Here is a 27,640-nt window from a genome sequence, read left to right as displayed (position 1 = left end):
ACAGCAGTCATCCTACTGCAAAGCGGATAACTGAGGCCTTGACATCCTGGGTGGTGAGAAACGTGGTTCCGGTATCCATCATTACTGCAGAGCCAACTAGAGACTTGTTGGAGGTACTGTGTCCCCGGTACCAAATACCATCTAGGTTCCATTTCTCTAGGCAGGCGATACCGAAAATGTACACAGACCTCAGAAAAAGAGTCACCAGTGTCCTAAAAAATGCAGCTGTACCCAATGTCCACTTAACCACGGACATGTGGACAAGTGGAGCAGGGCAGGGTCAGGACTATATGACTGTGACAGCCCACTGGGTAGATGTATGGACTCCCGCCGCAAGAACAGCAGCGGCGGCACCAGTAGCAGCATCTCGCAAACGCCAACTCTTTCCTAGGCAGGCTACGCTTTGTATCACCGGTTTCCAGAATACGCACACAGCTGAAAACCTCTTACGGCAACTGAGGAAGATCATCGCGGAATGGCTTACCCCAATTGGACTCTCCTGTGGATTTGTGGCATCGGACAACGCCAGCAATATTGTGTGTGCATTAAATATGGGCAAATTCCAGCACGTCCCATGTTTTGCACATACCTTGAATTTGGTGGTGCAGAATTTTTTAAAAAACGACAGGGGCGTGCAAGAGATGCTGTCGGTGGCCAGAAGAATTGCGGGACACTTTCGGCGTACAGGCACCACGTACAGAAGACTGGAGCACCACCAAAAACTACTGAACCTGCCCTGCCATCATCTGAAGCAAGAAGTGGTAACGAGGTGGAATTCAACCCTCTATATGCTTCAGAGGTTGGAGGAGCAGCAAAAGGCCATTCAAGCCTATACAATTGAGCACGATATAGTAGGTGGAATGCACCTGTCTCAGGCGCAGTGGAGAATGATTTCAACGTTGTGCAAGGTTCTGATGCCCTTTGAACTTGCCACACGTGAAGTCAGTTCAGACACTGCCAGCCTGAGTCAGGTCATTCCCCTCATCAGGCTTTTGCAGAAGAAGCTGGAGACATTGAAGGAGGAGCTAACACGGAGCGATTCCGCTAGGCATGTGGGACTTGTGGATGGAGCCCTTAATTCGCTTAACAAGGATTCACGGGTGGTCAATCTGTTGAAATCAGAGCACTACATTTTGGCCACCGTGCTCGATCCTAGATTTAAAGCCTACCTTGGATCTCTCTTTCCGGCAGACACAAGTCTGCTGGGGTTGAAAGACCTGCTGGTGACAAAATTGTCAAGTCAAGCGGAACGCGACCTGTCAACATCTCCTCCTTCACATTCTCCCGCAACTGGGGGTGCGAGGAAAAGGCTCAGAATTCCGAGCCCACCCGCTGGCGGTGATGCAGGGCAGTCTGGAGCGACTGCTGATGCTGACATCTGGTCCGGACTGAAGGACCTGACAACGATTACGGACATGTCGTCTACTGTCACTGCATATGATTCTCTCAACATTGATAGAATGGTGGAGGATTATATGAGTGACCGCATCCAAGTAGGCACGTCACACAGTCCGTACTTATACTGGCAGGAAAAAGAGGCAATTTGGAGGCCCTTGCACAAACTGGCTTTATTCTACCTAAGTTGCCCTCCCACAAGTGTGTACTCCGAAAGAGTGTTTAGTGCCGCCGCTCACCTTGTCAGCAATCGGCGTACGAGGTTACATCCAGAAAATGTGGAGAAGATGATGTTCATTAAAATGAATTATAATCAATTCCTCCGTGGAGACATTGACCAGCAGCAATTGCCTCCACAAAGTACACAGGGAGCTGAGATGGTGGATTCCAGTGGGGACGAATTGATAATCTGTGAGGAGGGGGATGTACACGGTGATATATCGGAGGGTGATGATGAGGTGGACATCTTGCCTCTGTAGAGCCAGTTTGTGCAAGGAGAGATTAATTGCTTCTTTTTTGGGGGGGGTCCAAACCAACCCGTCATATCAGTCACAGTCGTGTGGCAGACCCTGTCACTGAAATGATGGGTTGGTTAAAGTGTGCATGTCCTGTTTTGTTTATACAACATAAGGGTGGGTGGGAGGGCCCAAGGACAATTCCATCTTGCACCTCTTTTTTCTTTTCTTTTTCTTTGCATCATGTGCTGATTGGGGAGGGTTTTTTGGAAGGGACATCCTGCGTGACACTGCAGTGCCACTCCTAAATGGGCCCGGTGTTTGTGTCGGCCACTAGGGTCGCTAATCTTACTCACACAGTCAGCTACCTCATTGCGCCTCTTTTTTTCTTTGTGTCATGTGCTGTTTGGGGAGGGTTTTTTGGAAGGGACATCCTGCGTGACACTGCAGTGCCACTCCTAGATGGGCCCGGTGTTTGTGTCGGCCACTAGGGTCGCTAATCTTACTCACACAGCTACCTCATTGCGCCTCTTTTTTTCTTTGCGTCATGTGCTGTTTGGGGAGGGTTTTTTGGAAGGGACATCCTGCGTGACACTGCAGTGCCACTGCTAGATGGGCCCGGTGTTTGTGTCGGCCACTAGGGTCGCTAATCTTACTCACACAGCTACCTCATTGCGCCTCTTTTTTTCTTTGCATCATGTGCTGTTTGGGGAGGGTTTTTTGGAAGGGCCATCCTGCGTGACACTGCAGTGCCACTCCTAGATGGGCCCGGTGTTTGTGTCGGCCACTAGGGTCGCTAATCTTACTCACACAGCTACCTCATTGCGCCTCTTTTTTTCTTTGCGTCATGTGCTGTTTGGGGAGGGTTTTTTGGAAGGGACATCCTGCGTGACACTGCAGTGCCACTCCTAGATGGGCCCGGTGTTTGTGTCGGCCACTAGGGTCGCTTATCTTACTCACACAGCGACCTCGGTGCAAATTTTAGGACTAAAAATAATATTGTGAGGTGTGAGGTATTCAGAATAGACTGAAAATGAGTGTAAATTATGGTTTTTGAGGTTAATAATACTTTGGGATCAAAATGACCCCCAAATTCTATGATTTAAGCTGTTTTTTAGTGTTTTTTGAAAAAAACACCCGAATCCAAAACACACCCGAATCCGACAAAAAAAATTCGGTGAGGTTTTGCCAAAACGCGTTCGAACCCAAAACACGGCCGCGGAACCGAACCCAAAACCAAAACACAAAACCCGAAAAATTTCAGGCGCTCATCTCTAATTAGTAACAGCAGTGCACTATAGAAAGTGCAGCACATAATTGTAGCCCTGTGCAGTGTAAGGTAACATACGTATAATTTAAGTACAGTACGCATTCTGGATCCTGATCGCTAGAGGAGGAGGAAGGAGGCCCAGGCACCCCCCGTCCACCAGTGTTTTCCCCTGTACTCCTGTCAGCCACTCCCACCCTGTGTGAAGATTTTTATATTAGTGTGCATGAGATTAAACTCACTATTTCCACCTATTATACAATTTTATTAATATCTGGAACAAGCATAAACTGTTATTTCTGACATACTGTATAAAAGCTGACATATACAGGTTGAGTATCCGTTATCCAAAATGCTGGGACCAGAAGTATTTTGGATATCAGATTTTTCCGTATTTTGGAATAATTGCATACCATAATGAGATATCATAGCGATGGGAACCAAGTCTAAGCACAGAATGCATTTATGTTTCATATACACCTTATACACACAGCCTGAAGGTCATTTTAGCCAATATTTTTAATAACCTTATGCATTAAACAAAGTGTGTGTACATTCACACAAATCATTTATGTTTCCTATACACCTTATACACACAGCCTGAAGGTCATTTTAGCCAATATTTTTAATAACCTTATGCATTAAGCAAAGTGTGTGTACATTCACACAATTCATTTATGTTCCATATTCAGCTTATACACACAGCCTGAAGGTCATTTAATACAATGTTTAATTACTTTGTGTATTAAACAAAGTTTGTGTATATTGAGCCATCTGAAAACAAAGGTTTCACTACCTCATTCTCACTCAAAAAATTCCGTATTTTGGAATATTTGGATATGGGATACTCAACCTGTAGTAACTTAGAATCTCATATTTGGGTCACAATATCATGTTACTTGATCCACAGGAGATAACTTACAAACGGCCATAACTGTAGCAAGGTCTTCAAGCTTAGTCCCAGAGAGTAGCAATATTATCCTTGTAGAAGCTGAAGAACCCTCTGGACTAAGATCTGCAAATATTTCATTTCACCATACTGAAGAAACCGAACAAAGTTCAGATGAGATGAAAGTAAGATTTCTTTATTATGTCTGAAATCTAATTGGGCCTTTACGTTCACTTGTACCTTGTCTTTTCATACTTTCTGTTGAAAAACATTTCTGTGCATTCATTTCTCATGAATTGTATAAAAAATAATGGGTATTTACACATTTGCTCTATTTTGGACAAAAGGACATTATCACCATTATTAGTATTATATAGACATCCTCTGTTGCAGGTGTCAGTGAATATTGACGTTGAAGGTCGAACAGTTTTAGAGGAAGCACAGGGTGATTATCATTTTGCAATGAGCGGCAAGACCTATCAGGTTGTCCTGCAACATTTCCAGAGTTTGCTGCCAAAAGTAAGTTAGTTACTTGCAAAATAATATACTATATGGTGTGATTGTCTAGAAATTGAGTTAGTAATAAATAATTTACTTACAAATAAGTTCAGCTCTTATGGAAATAAAGATTTGTACGCCATATGTTTTATTTTTTGCTTTTTACAAATGTTTTATTTTCATTTTGTTTTATAACTCTAAATATTATAGTCTATATTTGTAGGTTTGTGTGCTTTAATAAATGCTCAGGTCAAAAATATTAAATAAATATATGTAAAAACACAGTTAGTAAATACAGTGAAGTCAAAAATACTAAATAAATATATGTAGGAGCACAGTTAGTAATCGTAATTAGCAATTTACTTTATAGCAATCATCTGTCATGGCACATGAGAATTGTTTCTGCTGCTAAACCCTCACCAACACTGAACAGTATTCAGCCTTTGCTGGTGATTGCTAATCTAGAATTCAAAGCACAAACCTAGTGGCCTTCTCACTGGTCTCACTTAATCCAGTGTTTCCCAGACTATTTGGTCTTCTGGGATATCTAATAGTGCATGTTTTACAGATTGCATGTGAAATAATCAATATAAAGCTGATCACTCATAGAAATTATATAATTGTGGCTGCAGCATGCACAACCCATGTTTGGCTACCACTCCGTAGACTGTGCCAATTAGGTGTGACATGCACAAGCACAGTGCAGCCCCTATGGTGGTACAGACCAACCGGAGAAGAGAACGAGGAACAAGGGATAACACAATGGAAGGTTTCTGGGATTGGGCAGGAGTGGAAGGCTGTGGTTTCCTCGCAGATGCCGAATTGCTGTGGATCTTTTAGGTATCTTCCAGTAATGAATACTTTTGTGCTCCACTAAAAGTTATATAAAACATGCACTGTTAGCAGTTCCTGAGTACTGAGTTTAGGTAATATTGATTTAATCAATCAGCACAGTAGCTTTACCATTGTCATGGAGAAAACCAAGAGCTGCTACTTCACTGTGAAGCTCTGATGTAATGTAAACAGTCAGGAGTTTAGAGGGTAATGGGAAACAATGTTAGATGGTCCAAAGCTCTGGTCAATTCAGGATGTGTCAACCTGAAGGCAATAGCACATACAAAAGGAGGTGCCTGCTTGCCAGAGATGCATGCCAGAGATGCGATCGGCATCTCAGCCCAGTGATCGCCTCTGCCTGATTGACAGGCAGAGGCATTCGCTGGGTGGGAAGTGGCTGGCCAGCGGCATTGGGACGCCATTTTGGGGGCACGCTCCGGAACGCAGATGTGCCCAGACCGTGCGGGGGGCGGGCTGCGGTGGCTGCCTGATGTAATACGCAGCCGCTGCGACCCGTAGAGTGACGGGTAGTTCCCTGCCAGCGTGCAGGATCTGCACTGGTAGAGAGCTACTCTTCAGGTACAAAAGCATCACTGCCGTGCAATGCTTTTTTACCTGTGCGGGGTAGGGGGGGTGAGGGGAAGAGCCAGATATGCGGGATCGGACTAGCCCTGTGCTGGGCATCCCCCCGCATGTCTGTGAAAGTGAACGTAGATGTGCTAAATTTAGCACATCTACGATCAAGTCTGAATTACCCCCTGTGGTCATGGGTTTCATTCCCACCATGGCTCTAACTATGTGGAGTTTATATATTCTCCCCACGCTACCTACGGGTACTCCGGTTTCCTCCCACACTACAACTATATACTGGTAAGTTAATTGTATTCCAACAAAATTAACGCTAGTGTAAATGTGTGTGTGTACATGTGATAGGGAATATAGATTGTAAGCTCCACTGGGGCAGGGACTGATGTGAATGGCCAAATATTCTCTGTAAAGCGCTGCAGAATATGTATGCACTATATAAATAACTGATAAATAAATAATAATAATCAGTGACACCTCTCAAATGAATTTAGCCACTAACCCAATCCTTACATAACATGCACTTTTGGTGGTGTGATTTTAAACTTTGAGTTATTGATGCTACTACCTGTGTACAGGTGCCTAAAACGTCCTTCCTGCACATTAGCAAACTCATTTCTGCCCTTTTAATATGCAGAGATTGTAGAACTTGCCAAAATACTATGACTTACAAAAATGATGGAATAATTTTGTTCTTCTTTAAAATGGTTTAGTCGTTTCAAATATGTTCTTGCCCTTTAGCCCAGGGGGACATTATTCCATCATAAAATGTTATTTCCAAAACATCTCTGTGTGTCCCTTCGCTGTTCCTCTCCAGGAATGTGCACCAAAAGACATAGGTGGATATTACAAACAGGCATGAGCTGAATTTAGGGGTCAGGCTGCCCCTAGGCACATTATTGGCTGCCACCCCTCCCCCTTCATCACGTCATTGCCCCGTTCATTTCAGATGCCAGTCTGGAGACCACCAAAGCAGCCCCAACCTCACCCTACTACCAACTCCTGGACGACAATTTGCTGCCCCCATCATTTGCTAAAAGGTTATAATGACGAATCATCTGGTCCTTATCAGCTAAGTGTGCCGCCCCCCTGGAAGTGCCACCCACTAGGCACGTACCTCACATGCCTAGTGGGAAATCTGCTACTGCATATCTGTAGGTTCAACAAAAGGAAGTAGAAAGGTCTGACCATATGGGTGGGGGACAGAGCTAGGAACAGGCAGCACTGACATGGTAGAACACAGTAATAGCCAAAATTACATGCGGGAAGAGTGCAAGTTTGAAGTGGTGCCTGTCACAAGTATAATTTGCACCTCTTAACTTGTTAGTCATTTCCTAAATACTGAAAAGAAAAAGGCCCCCTACCTTGCTTCCATGGTAGCCCTGCAGTGTGGCGCACTCCAAGTACTGATTCCAAATGCAATTGGTGTAAAGGAATCATGTGATGCGCAGGTAAGTATTCAGTTTGGGTGTAAAGGTAAGTATGTATATAGATGCTGGGAAATTACCTTTCCTCTGTATCTAGTCTTTATTGTCTCTCAAATCTTCGCAGAGAGGTGAGACTGACGACTTCCAAAGAATAACCGTCACCTTTAGTTTGTGGTAGAACTAATAATTAATTTATTAGAATAGGAGTTGTAAATGGAATTTCTTGCAGTTTAGGTAAGCATTAGTTTATAGAAACAAATACAATACAGTACAACTTCAAATGTCAACAAAATGTTTTACCATAAGATTAATAAACACGTTTATTAAACCGCTACGTGTCGTGTCGACTCTGTCCTTCAAGTAAGTGGCTACCTAAAGTTCAATAGTTAAACGCACTGGTTATATGTATCCACGAACATAAACACATATACCACTTAGTGGATAGATAGATAGATAGATAGATAGATAGATAGATAGATAGATAGATAGATAGATAGATAGATAGATAGATAGATATGTATAAAACAGTATTACTTAAAAAATTTAATCCAACTGGGTATGGATGTCACACTATCCGCTTCTATGGTAAGCCCCAAGTCTATCCCTACAATACAGTTCGATAGGGTGCTGCTTTACTAGTGTGATTAAAACCGTCCCCAGTGGTGGATGAATACAGTTACACGCTGAGCTATGGGCTGACTCCTTGCATGGGTTGCAGCAGCACAGTTATAACCTGAGTATAGGCTGATTTCCTGTGTAGAATGAAATATCTATCTCAGTTAGTACTTATCAGCATTCCGGTCCTTTCTCTGCATTTACTGTAGTAATCAGCAGGGCCGGCGACAGGGGGGGTCAAAGGGGACACCTGTACCGGGCCCCAAGGATCAGAGGGGCCCCAAGTATATGCCACTTAGTGTCCAGCAGGGAATCATCATGGAGTTATTGGGGAGAGACAGACTGTGGTGTGTGTGGGGGAGGAAGGAGAGATATACATATTTATATCTCTGTATACTGTAGATAAATAAAAATAGATATACTTATTTAATAACAGTTTATTATATAGCGCAGCAAATTCCGTCGCTCTGAGGGGGCCCCAGAGATATCACTGTACCGGGCCCCAAGATGTCTGTTGCCGGCCCTGGTAATCAGTAGAACGCCCTATTATTCCGTATGACTATGAGTGGTTTAACAAATGCATGTATTAGTCACTCAGCTGCAAGGTTATTTGTAATCCTTTTACTGTGCAGGCATATACACCCCTTTTTAATCCTGACATTAGGACATAGTACATTGCACAATCACGTTACTGCTGTCATGATGGGATTTCTAGCAGGGAATGGATTCCTGCTGGAGGTGCAAAAACGCTGTTAACTGAGGTGTCATAATCTCTCCTATCAAAGTCTGCCAACTGTGACTGCCTCTGGGCTGCTATATAAGCGGATTTGAGTTAGAACTTTATTACACTGCAGTGTGGATTTTACTATTTCACAGTCTGTTTAATAAGTGCACTTATCACTGCTTGCAGGTAACCTGACTGGATAGATGATATTCCTACACTAAGGTATAGGGTTAGTAATGCATGTAATATACCTCTCCAGCACTCTCAGCTGTATCTGGTTTATTGCAGCCTTATATGGCTGATGGCTCCACCTCTCAGGCCGTCCCTCTCGATACTAGGGCTGTAGTGATGGCTCTTCCCATTGCCATCAATCACCAGTAGGCCGCTCCTCCTCACAATCAGTTCTGTCTCAATCTACTCCGCCTCTCCCCACCTCTTGGGAGGATCAGTAATGTCTTCCGCTGATGTCACCGGATTCCCGGAGAGGTCCTAAGCTGCCGCCTTGCTGTCTCTTCCCGCAGACAACACAGTACCCGGAGATTCACCGCCGCGGCTCTTCAGATCACCCGCGTCCTTCTCTCACACCAGGGCTCAGGTTTCCTCGCACTCACTGCGCAGTTTTTATTATCCTTTTCCCCGGCAGCCACCGCGGATCCCCCTCAGTGCCCGTCCGCGAGTGGTCCATCCTCCCCGCTCGAGCCACTATCCAGTCCATGCTATGGGACACTGCCTGCAGCTGCTTGGCTCCCTTCTTCGCAGCTTAGTATAGCTGCCTGCCGCATGCTGGGGCATACATTCCAGACAGCCCCAGCTTAATTGCTGGCTCCAACTCCCCTCTGTGAGGGGGGAACCTTCTATTGAGTACCTCTCCTCTATGAGGGATCCAAAGCTATGTTTCCCTCTGTGAGGGATCCACAGTCAACAATATCTTCAATAATTAACTTCCTATATAGCATTTAACATATGAATTTATTATTAGCAGAACTGTATATCTCAATATATCAGTGTGTTACAATCATTGCACTACAGGATGTTGGTTGATGCTTTCAACTTCAGATGTGGGAGGTTTACAAAAGTATTGAATCCTACAGATAAAGTCTTTCATGTTTGGTTAACATTGGAAATAGGGGGATTTATTTATAAGCCAAAGTGACTTGTCACTGTACGTAATAGAATACAATCTAAGATATACATAATTGTATATTTCTTAAGTATTATTTTTTTTTTTTAAATGCTAATGTGCTTTTTTGCAGCTCCTGGTGAATGGGGCCATCTTTGCTAGAATGTCACCTGGACAAAAATCCAGTCTAATAGAGGAATTCCAAAAGCTCGAGTATGTTTTATATTGGTTTAGGTATCTCTGGTAATATGTGTACAGAGCATTAATAAATAATAATATATTACATGATACAAAACAAATTAACATGGATTCTAATTTCATTTTTATTGCTCCCAACAGTTACTACGTGTGCATGTGTGGTGACGGAGCCAATGATTGCGGTGTAAGCATAGACAATAGTCTCTAATTTTTATCTTCTACTGTGCAAAAGCACAAAACTGACCAGTTTAAGAACATATTGTGCATTGTATCTGTCCTGCCAGAAATGATCGTTAGCATCTAAAGGGAATTTGTGAATTCAAATTAATTATTTAGAACGTAGACATAGGGGTATATTTAATTAGAGTCGGAAACTGCCGTCTTATCGGAAAGACGATAGTTTCCGACTGGAATAGGTCGGAAGGGGTTCCGACCTATTCAATCCAGACTCATTTTTTCCGACTTGTCGGGAAGCTGTCAAAGAGGACGTGGATCCGCGGAATAGCCACCGATCTGCGTGCTGCTGTCGGAAATAGAGCCAAATCCGACTGGTTTTGGTCCTGTTTCCGACAATTTCAATCTGACTTTGTAAAAAGTAGGATTGACATGTCGAGAACGGCCAAATCCTGTCGGATTTGCCCATCCTATTGAATAACTCATGTCGGATCCTTTCTGACAAATGCATGTCGGAAAGGATCCGACATTAATTGAATATACCCCATAGATGGGCAAATTGCTTACACATAGCTTGAACTACACTAATTAATGCTGGTGTTGGTAATTTAAGTTCCACTGTGTGACAAGATAGAAACACAGTGTTGCAGAGCTCTGTTACCTAAAATACTAATACAGGTTGAGTATCCCATATCCAAATATTCCGAAATACGGAATATTCCGAAATATGGACTTTTTTGAATGAGAGTGGGATAGTGAAACCTTTGTTTTTTGATGACTCAATGTACACAAACTTTGTTTAATACGCAAAGCTATTAAAAATATTGTATTAAATGACCTTTAGGCTGTGTGTATAAGGTGTATATGAAACATAAATGAATTGTGTGAATGTAGACACACTTTGTTTAATGCACAAAGTTATAAAAAATATTGGCTAAAATTGCCTTCAGGCTGTATGTTTAAGGTGTATATGTAACATAAATGCATTCTGTTCTTAGATTTAGGTCCCATCACCATGATATCTCATTATGGTATGCAATTATTCCAAAATACGGAAAAATCCGATATCCAAAATACCTCTGGTCCCAAGCATTTTGGATAAGGGATACTCAACCTGTAGTAATTTTCTCCCCTAAGCATTCACATATTTTGTTAATTCAGAATGTGATTCTCAAGAACAATGTTAAAAAAAAAATATATACCGATCTGGCCTCATAAATTGTGGCTTTACTTGCGCCATACAGCCTCTCTAAGTGTTCCAGATCATGTGCAACTTGGCCACACAGAGAGTCTTTTTCGCTCTTATTAACACAAATAATACAACTGGAAGCGACAGAACTACTTTAATAGACTGCACTGATCATTTGAGGTTCAATATTTGTACATCTATGTGCGAGTGAGTCTGAATATGTATATGAAGGGCTGCAATGCAGTGATCGGGGCTTTTTCTCACATCAAGGTCTGCTGTGCTTCATCTGTGACTTTACATGTATTTAAAACTAATTCCTGTGCAGTTAAAGTTGCAACTCAGCATCTGTAGTACACCTTGGGCAGTATTCGATTGATTATCACGCCTGATATCCTGTCTAAAGTAATGGAAGATCACAGAGGCAATATTCAATTGTGTCACTTTATCGTGTTCAAACAGGTCACTTTTTGCGCATTTCAGCTTGACACCCCCAAGGGCTGTGAGGTGAAATGCAGATTGCGGCAACCATCTTTGACCGAGCAGAGCTACGATTAAATAGCTACATTTGGGCGCCATGTACTGGCTGCCAGTGAAAAACATTTGAATTCCGCCCTTTGAGTGGTGGAATTCACTGTGGGCCAGATGTACTAAGCCTGAAAAGTGATAAATATCACTGTGATAAAGCACCAGCCAATCGGCTCCTAACTGTCATTTTTCAAACACAGCCTGTAACATGGCAGTTAGAAGCCGATTGGCTGATGCTTTATCACAGTGATATTTATCACTTTTCAGGCTTAGTACATCTCCCCCTGTGTCTGATAAGTTGTATCATTTAAAGAAAAACATTCTACGATACACCTTTTGGAGCAGCACAGTTGTGCAGTAGTCTTGCACCGTATGACCTACAGTATTGAGGCTAGGTGTATGAGGAAACATACATATTATGAGAAATAGAAAATGTGCTCAAAAGGACACAGTTGATATTCTTAGAAAATGGCAGTTGGTAAAATGAAATATCCCCTTTTAATCATACAGTACTTGCCATAATATGAGTACCAGTCTGTTCAGTAAAGAGCATCAAGCAGAACTGTTTAACAAGGGTTTAGGGGGAGATGTATCAAACTATCTAAAGAAGACAAATTGATGTGTTGCCATTATCAACCAATCAGATTCTAGCTATCATTTTGTAGAATGTACTAGATAAATAACAGCAACAATCTGCTTGGTTGCTATGGGCAACACCTCCACTTAGCCTCTTTTAAATGTTTGATACAGCTCCTATTTAATCTAATGAGTAAACAAAGATTATTGACCACTATTATTTATCTGTCATGTTGGGGCACTCACCATGGAGACTAGTGTTGTGTGAATAGACAACTCACCTTCCCAAACTACAAATGACTGATAGAAATGCTCAATGTCTTTCCTAAAATCAGTCACAGCCAATTCAAGAAAATTAGTAAAGAATAAGTCTACAATGCTATCAACCAAAGCAAGGCTGTTGCGAAAAATGCTGACCTCAATCACTTATATACTGCAGGCCATTAAAAAGAAATTAAGAGTCCATGTTTGTGGTGTCTAGGCACATTGGAGCTCAAATCACATGTGGGATACACTCTTCACTCAGACAGCACAGACACTGATATACTGTACACTATACGAGTATACTGTCTTCTCATTATAAGACACCAACTCTACATGAGGTAATCAGTAAGAACACAGGGTTGTGGTCTTACTACTACAACTACCCTTATCACATGATCCTGTTTATAACTAGCTCTTAATGCTCAGTCACTGAATCACACTGCTTTAACCTTGTTATAAATCTTTTTTTCCAGGCTCTGAAAGTAGCTCATGCTGGTATATCTCTCTCTGAGCAAGAAGCGTCTGTGGCCTCTCCATTCACCTCACGTACCCCAAACATAAGGTGTATCCCGCAACTGATCAAGTAGGTTATAGAATGAGAGCTATTCATTATTTATGCTTCTCAAGACTGCAAATGCAGAAAATAGGACCATGGGACATCTCCCAAAGCATGTTCACGGCTGTGTTTTGGCACACAACATATCTTGTAAAACAAGGTGTACTATCTCTTTACAACAGTATTACAGTACATTATTTACCTTTACTTGCACTGGCTCAGATTGGTGGCAATGAAGGCTGACTTTTGCTTAATGAGAATTGCTAGAAGTCTTGGGTGTGACCCGGAATTTGGAACACGGTTCCAAGCCAGGTCAGACCGAGACGGACCCCTTTTCCACAACAGCACCGACCCGTGAAATATCCCAGGTCGGTGCAGTGTATTCTGGCCGGTGTTTGGAGATGACGTAATCTCCAAGCACTGGGAAATCCAGCAGATCGGGACCCACAGGGCATTGAATCAGTCCCGTTAGGCCATGCACCCAATGCGATGATGCCCACCGTCACTCTGGAAGCTGCTGGTCTGCCCCCAGCCTCCGCACACACTTTCCCGGCCAGATAGCAATGCTGACAGCATGAGCTGTCCCCTCCCGACCACCCGCGGGACACTGCAGTCAGGGAGGTATGGGCTCTAGGCATGCTGTAAATGGTGAATGACCCAGGTAACCCATTTAATACACCTTTACCCAGGTCATTCCCGGGTCCAACCCAGGTAGCTACCCAGGTAGGATTCCCGGGTCACTCAACCCGGGTTTTTTTAGAGGGAGCCGTTTCCACTACCAAAAAACCCGGGTCGAAGCGCACCCCGTGCAAAAACATGGGTTTTTTAAGCTAGTGGAAAAGGGGTATGAGTGGGTTTTGTTTACTGACCATCCTGTATTTCTTGTTTTTTTGTGTGGTTTTTTTGTATAGTGAAGTCAATCTTTAGTCGCAGTCACAATTGTACAATTGTAGTAAAAGCAACCATAAAAATAATCAGTGTGATCATGTTTTTCTTTTGTATTTCTGTTCAGAGAAGGACGAGCTGCCTTGGTCACTTCTTTCTGTGTCTTCAAATACATGACTCTTTATGCCATGATCCAATTTGTTTGCATGCTGCTGCTATATTGGGTAATTCATTTTATGATTTTCTTCTGTCATTACAGTAAAAACACTAGAACACATTCAAGGGTAGCCCTTACAACGTGTACACCCATTAAAACTTCCCCTGTTGGCTCTGCTCCATCTCACTCACCCACTTGTATGGAAGGCATCTCCTTACTTATGGGAGTAAGACATTGGACTGTGGACACTATGGGCCTAATTCAGACCTGATCACTAGGCCGCATTTTCGTACAGCGGCAATCAGGTCTAAACTGTGCATGCTCAGCGATGGGTTTGTGCGAAGAATCCATTTGCATGGGTGTTCGCAAGGAGACTGACAGGAAGAAGCCGTTTGTGGGTGTCAACTGACCGTTTTCTGGGAGTGGTTGGAAAAATGCAGGTGTGTCCATGCGTTTGCAGGGAGGGTTCCTGACGTCAGTTTCCGGTCTCGGACAGGCTGAAGTGATCGCAGCGGCTGAGTAAGTCCTGGGCTACTCAGAAACTGCACAAGATCTGTTTGTAAAGCTCTGCTACACATGCGTTCGCACGCTTGCAAAGTGAAAATACACTCCCCTGTAGGCGGCGACTATGCGAACGCAGGACTGCAAAAAACCCTAGCGAGCGAACAGGTCTGAATTAGACCCTATAACCGGTGCCACCTTTCCAGCCCATTACTAACATAGTGGAGCAGTGGCCAACAGCTTTACATGTAAGAAGCTGCGTATAGTAAAATCATTCCATCTGCAAAACTTTCCTGGGCTACATATATGGAAACTCTTCTAGAAATAGGCTATTGAGAATCATGGATACTGTATGTTGCATATCTCTTCCTGTAAAAGTAGTCTGCGTCCTAAATTTATTTACTGCTTTTAATCTTTCCCTGTTTCTTAGCGCATATACTGTATTTAGAAAGCAACCAAGGTCCAGAATTTTAATGCACAGACCAATTTAGCCCAATTGTTTTAACTCTGGACATAATAAGACTCATTTGTAGCTTATTATTGGTACATCAAAACAAATTTTTAAAGGGAGAAATGTATAGTTTATCTATTTTTCTTCTGACCAATTCTTCTCATAGACCAGGATTTCCCAAGCACAGTCCTCAAGGCACATTAACAGTCCAGTTTTTAAGGATAGCCATACCTGAGCTCAGGTGACTCAATTAGTGACTCAGTTATTTTGATTTAACTATCTGTGCTCAAGCATGGATATCACTAAAACCTGGACTATTAGTGTGCCTTAATGGCCGAAGCTGGGATACACTGTCATAGACCTACACTTCAAATATCCTACATGCTACAAGTCTGTAAATTGCAAAGTCAGGAGATTGTAAATATTGTATAACAAGTTTTAGCCCCAACGCTAAGATAACAGAACACGTATCTCCTAGGCAACCGCTCCCTTTTCATAATTGAGTGCATTGTTCATGAAGCAATAAAGGGTGCATCCTTCTTTTGGGACTAGGGGAATAATTCAGATCTGATCCCAAGAGCAACACTTTTCTCTAATGGGAAGAACCACGTGCAGTGCAGAGGGGGGGGGGGAGGGGCAGATATAACATGTGCAGAGAGAGTTAGATTTGGGTAGGGTGTGTGTAAACTGAAATCTAAGTTGCAGTGTAAGAATAAAGCAGCCAGTATTTACCCTGCACAGAAACAAAATAACCCACCCAAATCTAACTCTCTCTCTGCACATGTTAATTCTGCCCCCCTGCAGTGCACATGGTTTTGCCCGTTAGAGAAATATTTTGCTTTGGCGATCAGGTCTGAATTAGGCCCTATATGCAGTCTAACTCCCACCTGCTGAACGTTTAGGCTTTGTTCACACACCCTCATTTTCTTAACTGTAAATAAAAATAAGTAATGTAACAAGATAGTTGTTCATATTAAATATAATTGCTAATTAAGCTAAATCACATTTAATTACCTATGATCCCCCCTGGGCTCTACTATAAACCTATGGTGGTCTTTCTCTATCCATCTTTGGTTCAGAAGTATGAGGGTTATAGGTTATATCCTCTCACAAGCTGTTAGTACATTTTATAAGCTTTGCATTGCTTACTTGGTTTCACAGCTTTAATATACTGTATGTTTATTACTTATTCAACAGTGATCTTTTTTTACGGAACTACTTTTCGTTACCGTATGTAGCATTGGGTACTTGATGGTCCTTAGTTAGGAACCCTGTTCAGTTACAGTGTACCAAACCATTTGGAAACACCAGTTAGGTCATAATAATTAAGGCTTCTTATGCTTTTTGTTTCCAACTTTGTATTATCATGTATTAGGTCAGTCTGTATATATATATATATATATATATAGTTATTGCTCTAGTTTATGTTTGCTGTTGCTACATTTTACATTATAATAGTGGATTTGTAGAAATAAAACAATAGCGGTCACAATAAAAGTTATTGATAACTGATGACACTTTGTGTTAATGAGTATTTTATATATACAATATGCTAGGACTTTAATTGCCTGATATAACTTGACAAAATCTTAATTCTTTTCCCTTTTTGCAGGAAATAAATATATTGTCCAACTATCAGCTCCTTATACAAGATGTGGCTGTAACTATAGTAGTCTGCTTAACAAGTAAGAATCATAAAAAATACAATGTAATTATATCCTGTTTCGTATTGGAACTGTAAGTTTTGCATACTGTCATTTCTGTCTACATGTCTAAACAAACAATGGATTTTCAGAGGATTGTGACATTTCTTTTAATAAAGCAGCATAAAAGCACAGCAAGCAGATTCCAATAGACATCATTCCTGCAATAAAATGGTGCCATTAATTCTAAAAGTTAATAAAGAATTTTCCAAAAATGTTTTATTATTAAGTGAGTAAAAGATGTCATATTGCATCAGGAAATTCTGATTCACAAAAGTACTGATGAGTTATTGCAGATGACTCAGAAAGCACAATGGATGTGTAATGCCATCTAGTGACAACACTATTTATAATGATTTCTGAATAAATAAAAAAATCAGTCAAGTGCAAGTTTGATACAGTTTAAGCAACACGTAGAAGCATGTAAGAACTTTATATAGCAAGAGAAATAGAACCTGATTCTGAGTCGGATGCAGCAGCGGTGTTGAACCTACAGTACTTAAGATTTTTTTTCTTGTGTGTCTAATACCTCTTTTCCACTGCTGATAATATCCAGGTCATTGCCGTGATAACCCGGGTCAGAAAGCACAATGGATGTGTAATGCCATCTAGTGACAACACTATTTATAATGATTTCTGAATAAATAAAAAAAATCAGTCAAGTGCAAGTTTGATACAGTTTAAGCAACACGTAGAAGAAGCATGTAAGAACTTTATATAGCAAGAGAAATAGAACCTGATTCTGAGTCGGACGCAGCAGCGGTGTTGGACCTACAGTACTTAAGATTTTTTTTCTTCTGTGTCTAATACCCCTTTTCCACTGCTGATAATACCCAGGTCATTGCCGTGATAACCCGGGTCGTGGCTCAGTGGAAATGGCTCCCTCAAAAAAAAATTACAAATCCTGGGTTCAGTGACCCAGAACTCTTTCCCGGGTAGCTACCAGTATTGGACCCAGGGAAGGACCTGGGTAAGGCTGCAGTGTAAATGGGTAACCCGGGTCATCGGCCCCGTTTACAGCATGTGGAGATCCAGTTTCCAGCACTTGGAGATGATGCAAGCAGCTGCAGAAGAGAGACTGCACCCAAGTGCAGTGCAAACAGTGCTGACCCGGGAATAACCTGGGCCGGAGCCGCAATGAGAAGGTCTATCCTTTGTCTGTCTGTGTTCCATATATCAGGTTGGACCCCGGGAATTTGGTGGAATAGGAGTATAAATTAAACTGTGCATGTACCCAGATTATGGGGGTTATTTAGAGATGAATGCAGATCGCTGCATATGTAGCCAGATCTGCGTTCATATCCGCACATGCTGGGGGCTACCCAACACAGGGCAAGACCGCCCAGCATGGGTGAGGCAGCCCCCCAATGCACCCACAGTGAGATTGAGGAGGCATCGGATCTAAGGTTGACCCCTGGCATCCTTCAGGGATGCGGCCGTAATGTGTAAGGTTGCACATGCACACAACAGCCGGTGCGCATGTGCAGACCACCTGGGTATGGCCACTGCGAGCGATCCCAATGTACGCAGTTGCACTTGAGGTGCACAGGTGGCGCAGAAATGTTTTTAAATTGTAATGGGCATTCCGGAGCGGTGGCAGGGAGGTGGCTATGTGGACACACAGAGATGGTCTGCTTATGGGCACATTATGGGAATGTTGTGTGGCGTGTGTCGCTGATAGTGGTTGCGTGCATACATATAAATCATTCACATAAGAGGCCATATTCAGATAGATAATCTGTACCTGCCATATGACTGATGCAAGTTTCCATAGTACGACCCTGGTGCTAAAGATACACCAGGAGGTTTTACAGCATCTATAGACCTTCTAGAACATCTGATTCAGAATCAGACCCCAACTGGAGAAAAGAAAGTTATCATTTTAAATTGAATAGACCACATTACATTTTGTAATGAAAAATGTATTCTATCTAAATGCATGTAAAGGTGTGTAACAGATTGCACTAAACACTTTCCACATAGTTTACTTTTGTATAAGCAACGCTACTATAATAGAGACTGAATGCTACTATTAGTAAGCCCAGTAACTCACCAGTACAAAAAGCCTTCTCAGTACAAGATCATTAAAATGGCAGATATGTTATACAGACCTGTATACAAAAAGACTTTGTTATGTTGAGTTGTACAGAGATTTTAGGGTTTCATATATCCAGAGGCGGATTGGCCATAGGGTTTACAGGGAAGATCCCCGGTGGGCCGACGCACCCGTGGGGCCTCTTTAGTTTGAGGACATGTGGTCCTTTTTATAGACATACTGAATAAGATGCAAAATAATTTGCATATATGAAAATTACTTTGCCACTTAGCCTGTGATTGCAGATGATCTAGTGTATGCTCTGTCTGCCTGCTTGGCTGACATATAAGATTGAGTGAATAGTGATTGGGATACAGTTGGTGTAATAAGCAAGAAAATATATCTTTCTAAAGAATGATATAGTTTCCTAAATTCTGAAGGTGTATAATATAATGTCCTCACAATATGTAATTTTATTTCTTTTTAACTTCCCCCTTGATGCTGGACATGTCCACTATCTGGAAAGTCTTGGTGGGAGGGTGCTGCTGCCATAGCCCATGGCTAGACCTTACACCTCTGGTGCTACCCACGTGGGGCCACTATTACAAATTTTTCCAGGGCCGCTTTTTGTTCCCAGTCCGCCCCTGCATATATCTTAAGTGTTTGCAAATATAAGTTTGGTTTTACTTTTACAGGATTATAAATGCTTCAGTGCTGTAAGAGTAGAACATTATAACAGTGACACAATGTTTACAGTTACACGACTCAGACATAATACAGAAGATAATGCAGTTATAAAAGGCACTTGGAGATTAGATACGTTCGTTTAGTTATTACTGGCAGAGGTGTAGCTTGGCACCATGGCGCCCAGAGAAAGGGTTTGTTTTCGGTGCCCCCTACCATTTACTGAATTAGGTGTATGTTACATTTGTGATTAATACCGTAATACATCACATAATACCATTTTCATGCATGTCAAATTTGTTTTTGATAATTAATATGTCACATAATACCATTGTCATATATGTAAAAATTGCTTTTGATATGTAACTTATACATGCTTCAATAAATTCAAATGTCTTAAAAAAAAAAACTAAATTGGTGACAGGGCCAGTTCTAGACCTTGTGGAGCTCAGGGAGAAAGTTTCCTTTGGGCGCCACTAATGTTTAAAATAAGAACAGTGCATGCCAAAAATATAGGGGTTTGGCCACAGAATAGTATCAATTCAGATCACACCGCACATTATTGTCCATTATTCCCATAACACCACACCGTAGTGTCCGTTATTCACATTACACCACACAATAGTACCCATTATACACTTAACGCCACACAGTAGAGCCCTTTATACACATTACGCCGCACAGTAGAGCCCCTTATACACGTTATGCCACAGTAGAGTCGCTTATACATGTTACTCAGTAGCTTCTAATGCAGAGAGAGGTGCTGCAGCATCAATGTAGAGAGAGGTGATGTAGCAGCCGGGGCAGAGTGTGGTGCTGCAACAGCCGAGGCAGAGAAAAGTGCTACAGCAGTTAAGGCAGAACAAGGTGCAGCAGCCGGGGGGAAAGAGAGAGGTGCTGCAGCAGATGGGGCAGAAAGAGGTGTTGCAGCAGATGGGGCAGAAAGAGGTGCTGCAGCAGCTAGGACAGAGAGAGGTGTAGCAGGACAGAAGTAACCCCGCTGCACAGCTACAAGCATTGAGACATTGAGCATTGAGACATTGAGACATATAAACAGGGCGGCAGAACTCCGGCATGTGCTGACTGTTAGTGTCTCCTGCTGTTGCCTCTGAAGGGGAGATGCAGATGGGCTGGGCTGAATTGCATCATTAAACATATACAGAGAAAATAGACAACACTAAAGGACTTTTAAAGTGATAAAGTATATCTTTACCTATATATAAAGTAAAAAGCAGTTGTGAATTTGTTCACAATCTACTTTCACTTAAAAAGCGCTATAGTACAGTCTATTCTTTACATACTGTAATATACTGTACATGGGATCTGGTGGGGATATTTAGTAGGGGTTGAGTACGCGATGCCGCCGGTCAGAATACAGACAGCAGAATGCCGACTACTATAATACCAACATCTTGAATTCAATTAATTAACCTTACCCTTTACCCTAACCCTCCCTCTCTGCAGCCTAACCCTTCCCGGCATGCTAAAATTCAAGATGTCAACTGTCAGGATTCCGGCGTCATATATTTGTATGCTCCTTATTGTGTTCCATGCCCCTATCTGTAAATTCATTACTGACCCGCATACAGAGACATCCTTCAGTTTTTTGGTAGATGAATTCAGTGGCGCCCTCCAGTGGCCGGCGTCCCTAGGCAGCCGCTTAAAGCTGCCTAATGGTAGAGCCGGCCCTGCCTGTTCCCTACCTAATCTCCAAGTCTGAGTCAGTGTGCGCCCATCTGCTTCTCCTCCTCCTGCTCTGCAGTTGCTTGTATGGTGGCCCGTGGTATGGCGGGTGGAGAGAAAGGGGGGGGGGGGTAAGGCGGCTGTGCGCCCTTTAACATTTCCAGCACCCGGAGCTCGTGCTCCACTGGAACCACCCTCACTACACCCCTGGTTGCTGGTCAAGTTTTATGACCGCATAAAAAGATGGATTTTTAAGGATCTTTTTATGAATGATTTCTATAGCCTGGAATATTATATTATGCAGCATGTCTGATTACTGGAATGTATAGGGCTGCAGATTTCTACTTACTGTAAAGTATAGGCTGGCTGAGTATTAAGTGGCATACAAATTGTAAATGTGTTTGTTATATCGCAAAAGTATGCACTTGCATGTAATTTGCAAGTAAGTATTGTAGTGTTGACAAAACACTATAAAATAATAAAATGGCAAAGTAAAAGTGCAAGTTTTTTATATAAAATCACCAATTTGTCTTTTTTTATGGGTGGTAATGCTGCTACCTAACAGTAGCCGAATCACTAATGTTGTCATACACTGTCAGATTAAATGTCAGACTGGCATACCTTTATCTGCCCAGCTGAAATCCATCAGATATGGTGGGAGTACACTGATGTCCTGATCAGAGCAGCAATTAGAGGGGGGCATGTGCGCTGGGCACCGGGTTTGTGGGGGCGTCAAGATCTCTGCCACAGTTTGCATGAGTCAAGTGCTGAATAAAGCACATAAGCTTGCATCCCTGGTGAGAGCCCCGGGGTGTGGCTGTCACTGTATGTATATCACTCCTGTAGGGGCAGTGTGTTGCTGTGTGTGGGGACGTGGTCCTGGATTCTGCCTGCCACTGTCGCCATCAGCGAGTGCTGTGACTGCTGGCAGCCTGCATCTTCATCACTGACACAATGTGTGATAAGTGTATTTGTGTTTCATTGTCATTCCAAACCTGGGCTCCAATCCATGTTCTGAACTTGAGCCAAAAAGTACTACTACTGTGTCGTATTATGTGTATAAGGTGCATTTACTACTGTGTAGCGTAACATGTATAAAGGGTACTACTGTGTGGCATAATGTGCTATAAAGGGCATTACTTCTGTGTGGCATATTGTGAATAAGGGGCTATATTGTGCGATATAACATGTATAGTATAATGGTGCTGCTGTGTGATTTAGGGTGAAAAAGGGGCATATCTGTGTGGCGTAACATTAATAAGGGGGAGTACTGTGGCATGTAAAATGAACTAATGTGAATAAGTTTGCACTACTGTGTGGCATAATTCGATTTTATTTATTTATTTGGGGGGGGGGGATTACTGCCTTGCCCCGGGTGCCAAAAATCCTAGTTTTGGTTCTGTCCTGATATGTAATTTGTTTGTGTCATGATTGCTTCCTCCATGTACAGTGTTGTGTAATATGTAGTGATGAGCGGGTTCGGTTCCTCGGAAACCGAACCCCTCCGAACTTCACCCATTTTACACGGGTCCGAGGCATACTCGGATTCTCCCGTATGGCTCGGATAACCCGAGCGCGCCCGAACGTCATCATCCCGCTGTCGGATTCTCGCGAGATTCAGATTCTATATAAGCAGCCGCGCGTCGCCGCCATTTTCACTCGTGCATTGGAAATGTTAGGGAGAGGACGTGGCTGGCGTCCTCTCCGTTTATTAATAATATTTGTGCTTATTGCTTAATTGTGGGGACTGGGGAGCAGCTGTATTATATAGGAGGAGTACAGTGCAGAGTTTTGCTGACAGTGACCACCAGTATACGTTGTCTGCCTGAAAAACACTCCATATCTGTGCTCAGTGTGCTGCATATATCTGTGCTCACACTGCTTAATTGTGGGGACTGGGGAGCAGCTGTATTATATAGGAGGAGTACAGTGCAGAGTTTTGCTGACAGTGACCACCAGTATACGTTGTCTGCCTGAAAAACACTCCATATCAGTGCTCAGTGTGCTGCATATATCTGTGCTCACACTGCTTTATTGTGGGCACTGGGGAGCAGCTGTATTATATAGGAGGAGTACAGTGCAGAGTTTTGCTGACAGTGACCACCAGTATACGTTGTCTGCCTGAAAAACACTCCATATCTGTGCTCAGTGTGCTGCATATATCTGTGCTCACACTGCTTTATTGTGGGCACTGGGGACCACCAGTATATTATATAGGAGGAGTACAGTGCAGAGTTTTGCTGACAGTGACCACCAGTATATATAGCAGTACGGTACGGAAGGCCACTGCTCAACCTACCTCTGTGTCGTCAAGTATACTATCCATCCATACCTGTGGTGCATTTCAGTTGTGCGCAGTATATATAGTAGTAGGCCATTGCTATTGATACTGGCATATAATTCCACACATTAAAAAATGGAGAACAAAAATGTGGAGGTTAAAATAGGGAAAGATCAAGATCCACTTCCACCTCGTGCTGAAGCTGCTGCCATTAGTCATGGCCGAGACGATGAAATGCCATCAACGTCGTCTGCCAAGGCCGATGCCCAATGTCATAGTAGAGAGCATGTAAAATCCAAAAAACAAAAGTTCAGTAAAATGACCCAAAAATCAAAATTGAAAGCATCTGATGAGAAGCGTAAACTTGCCAATATGCCATTTACGACACGGAGTGGCAAGGAACGGCTGAGGCCCTGGCCTATGTTCATGGCTAGTGGTTCAGATTCACATGAGGATGGAAGCACTCATCCTCTCGCCAGAAAAATGAAAAGACTTAAGCTGGCAAAAGCAAAGCAAAGAACTGTGCGTTCTTCTAAATCACAAATCCCCAAGGAGAGTCCAATTGTGTCAGTTGCGATGCCTGACCTTCCCAACACTGGACGGGAAGAGCTTGCGCCTTCCACCATTTGCACGCCCCCAGCAAGTGCTGGAAGGAGCACCCGCAGTACAGTTCCTGATAGTCAAATTGAAGATGTCACTGTTGATGTACACCAGGATGAGGATATGGGTGTTGCTGGCGCTGGGGAGGAAATTGACAAGGAGGATTCTGATGGTGAGGTGGTTTGTTTAAGTCAGGCACCCGGGGAGACACCTGTTGTCCATGGGACAAATATGGCCATTGACATGCCTGGTCAAAATACAAAAAAAATCACCTCTTCGGTGTGGAATTATTTCAACACAAATGCGGACAACAGGTGTCAAGCCGTGTGTTGCCTTTGTCAAGCTGTAATAAGTAGGGGTAAGGACGTTAACCACCTAGGAACATCCTCCCTTATACATCACCTGGTCCGCATTCATCAGAAGTCAGTGACAAGTTCAAAAACTTTGGATGACAGCGGAAGCAGTCCACTGACCACTAAATCCCTTCCTCTTGTAACCAAGCTCCTGCAAACCACACCACCAACTCCCTCAGTGTCAATTTCCACCTTACACAGGAAAGCCAATAGTCCTGCAGGCCATGTCACTGGCAAGTCTGACGAGTCCTCTCCTGCCTGGGATTCCTCCGATGCATCCTTGAGTGTAACGCCTACTGCTGCTGGCGCTGCTGTTGTTGCTGCTGGGAGTCACTCGTCATCCCAGAGGGGAAGTCGGAAGACCACTTGTACTACTTCCAGTAAGCAATTGACTGTCCAACAGTCCTTTGCGAGGAAGATGAACTATCACAGCAGTCATCCTGCTGCAAAGCGGATAACTCAGGTCTTGTCAGCCTGGGTGGTGAGAAACGTGGTTCCGGTACCCACCGTTAATTCAGAGGCAACTAGAGACTTGATTGAGGTACTGTGTCCCTGGTACCAAATACCATCTAGGTTCCATTTCTCTAGGCAGGCGATACCGAAAATGTACACAGACCTCAGAAAAAGAGTCACCAGTGTCCTAAAAAATGCAGTTGTACCCAATGTCCACTTAACCACGGGCATGTGGACAAGTGGAGCAGGGCAGACTCAGGACTATATGACTGTGACAGCCCACTGGGTAGATGTATTGCCTCCCGCAGCAAGAACAGCAGCGGCGGCACCAGTAGCAGCATCTCGCAAACGCCAACTCGTTCCTAGGCAGGCTACGCTTTGTATCACCGCTTTCCATAAGAGGCACACAGCTGACAACCTCTTACGGAAACTGAGGAACATCATCGCAGAATGGCTTACCCCAATTGGACTCTCCTGGGGATTTGTGACATCGGACAACGCCACCAATATTGTGCGTGCATTACATCTGTGCAAATTCCAGCACGTCCCATGTTTTGCACATACATTGAATTTGGTGGTGCAGAATTGTTTAAAAAACGACAGGGGCGTGCAAGAGATGCTGTCGGTGGCCCGAAGAATTGCGGGCCACTTTCGGCATTCAGCCACCACGTGCCGAAGACTGGAGCACCACCAAACACTCCTGAACCTGCCCTGCCATCATCTGAAGCAAGAGGTGGTAACGAGGTGGAATTCAACCCTCTATATGCTTCAGAGGATGGAGGAGCAGCAAAAGGCCGTTCAAGCCTATACATCTGCCCACGATATAGGCAAAGGAGGGGGAATGCACCTGACTCAAGCGCAGTGGAGAATGATTTCAACGTTGTGCAAGGTTCTGCAACCCTTTAAACTTGCCACACGTGAAGTCAGTTCAGACACTGCCAGCCTGAGTCAGGTCATTCCCCTCATCAGGCTTTTGCAGAAGAAGCTGGAGACATTGAAGGAGGAGCTAAAACAGAGCGATTCCGCTAGGCATGTGGGACTTGTGGATGGAGCCCTTAATTCGCTTAACCAGGAATCACGGGTGGTCAATCTGTTGAAATCAGAGCACTACATTTTGGCCACCGTGCTCGATCCTAGATTTAAAACCTACGTTGTATCTCTCTTTCCGGCAGACACAAGTCTGCAGAGGTTCAAAGACCTGCTGGTGAGAAAATTATCAAGCCAAGCAGAACGTGACCCGTCAACAGCTCCTCCTTCACATTCTCCCGCAACTGGGGGTGCGAGGAAAAGGCTAAGAATTCCGAGCCCACCCGCTGGCGGTGATGCAGGGCAGTCTGGAGCGAGTGCTGACATCTGGTCCGGACTGAAGGACCTGGCAACGATTACTGACATGTCGTCTACTGTCACTGCATATGATTCTGTCACCATTGAAAGAATGGTGGAGGATTATATGAGTGACCGCATCCAAGTAGGCACGTCAGACAGTCCGTACGTATACTGGCAGGAAAAAGAGGCAATTTGGAGGCCCTTGCACAAACTGGCTGTATTTTACCTAAGTTGCCCACCCTCCAGTGTGTACTCCGAAAGAGTGTTTAGTGCAGCCGCTCACCTTGTCAGCAATCGGCGTACGAGGTTACTTCCAGAAAATGTGGAGAAGATGATGTTCATCAAAATGAATTATAATACATAGTAACATAGTATCTGAGGTTGAAAAAAGACAATTGTCCATCGAGTTCAACCTATTTGTGGTCTCCTATGCATGATGATTTGAATGAAATTTCTGACTGATGCTGCTGTCAGCCGTTACATTTTATCCCTATTTATAGTAACTATAATGCATGACTATGCACCATACCCCTGGATATCCTTATCCATTAGGAATTTATCTAACCCATTCTTAAAGGTGTTGACAGATTCCGCCATTACAACTCCCTCGGGCAGGGAGTTCCAAACATGTATTGTCCTTACAGTGAAAAAGCCTTTACGCCGTATTGTGCGGAATCTCCTCTCCTCTAACCTGAGCGAGTGTCCACGAGTCCTCTGTGTTGATCTAACCAAAAACAGGTCCCGCGCAAGCTCTGTGTATTGTCCCCTTATATATTTGTAGATGTTGATCATATCCCCTCTTAGTCTCCACTTTTCCAATGTAAACATGCCTAGTCTTTCAAGCCTTTCCTTGTATTCCATCGTCTCCATGCCCTTAATTAGTTTGGTCGCCCTCCTCTGTACCTTTTCAAGCTCCAAGATATCCTTTTTGTAGTACGGTGCCCAGAATTGTACACAGTATTCAAGGTGTGGCCTCACTAGTGATTTATATAACGGGAGTATAATATTCTCGTCCCTAGCATCAATACCCCGTTTTATGCATGCTAATATCTTATTAGCCTTCTTTGCTGCAGTCCTACTTTGGGTACTACTGCTTAGCTTGCTATCTATGAGGACACCTAAGTCCTTTTCCAGTACAGAATCCCCTAATTTTATACCATTTAGTAGGTAGGTGTAATTTATGTTCTTGTTACCACAGTGCATTACCTTACACTTGTCTGTGTTGAAGCGCATTCTC

At 43.2% G+C, this 27,640-nt stretch overlaps 1 protein-coding gene across 1 annotated transcript in view; it reads left to right on the top strand.

Moving 5' to 3' along the window:
• The window catches only part of LOC134911389 (probable cation-transporting ATPase 13A4), a 137,240-nt gene that overhangs the window by 87,145 nt on the left and 22,455 nt on the right, over nucleotides 1–27,640 (top strand). Inside the window, exons 19-25 of the mRNA XM_063919622.1 lie at nucleotides 4,028–4,191; nucleotides 4,400–4,525; nucleotides 9,943–10,022; nucleotides 10,149–10,191; nucleotides 13,209–13,318; nucleotides 14,304–14,400; nucleotides 16,898–16,970. Of these exons, the coding sequence (XP_063775692.1) occupies nucleotides 4,028–4,191; nucleotides 4,400–4,525; nucleotides 9,943–10,022; nucleotides 10,149–10,191; nucleotides 13,209–13,318; nucleotides 14,304–14,400; nucleotides 16,898–16,970 (693 nt within the window). The remainder of the gene's footprint in view (nucleotides 1–4,027; nucleotides 4,192–4,399; nucleotides 4,526–9,942; nucleotides 10,023–10,148; nucleotides 10,192–13,208; nucleotides 13,319–14,303; nucleotides 14,401–16,897; nucleotides 16,971–27,640) is intronic.

Source organism: Pseudophryne corroboree, chromosome 4 (genome assembly GCF_028390025.1).
Source record: "Pseudophryne corroboree isolate aPseCor3 chromosome 4, aPseCor3.hap2, whole genome shotgun sequence".
Lineage (NCBI taxonomy): Eukaryota > Metazoa > Chordata > Amphibia > Anura > Myobatrachidae > Pseudophryne > Pseudophryne corroboree.
The sequence above is the reverse complement of the archived record's forward strand: the minus strand, read 5'-3'. Positions and strand labels throughout refer to the sequence as shown.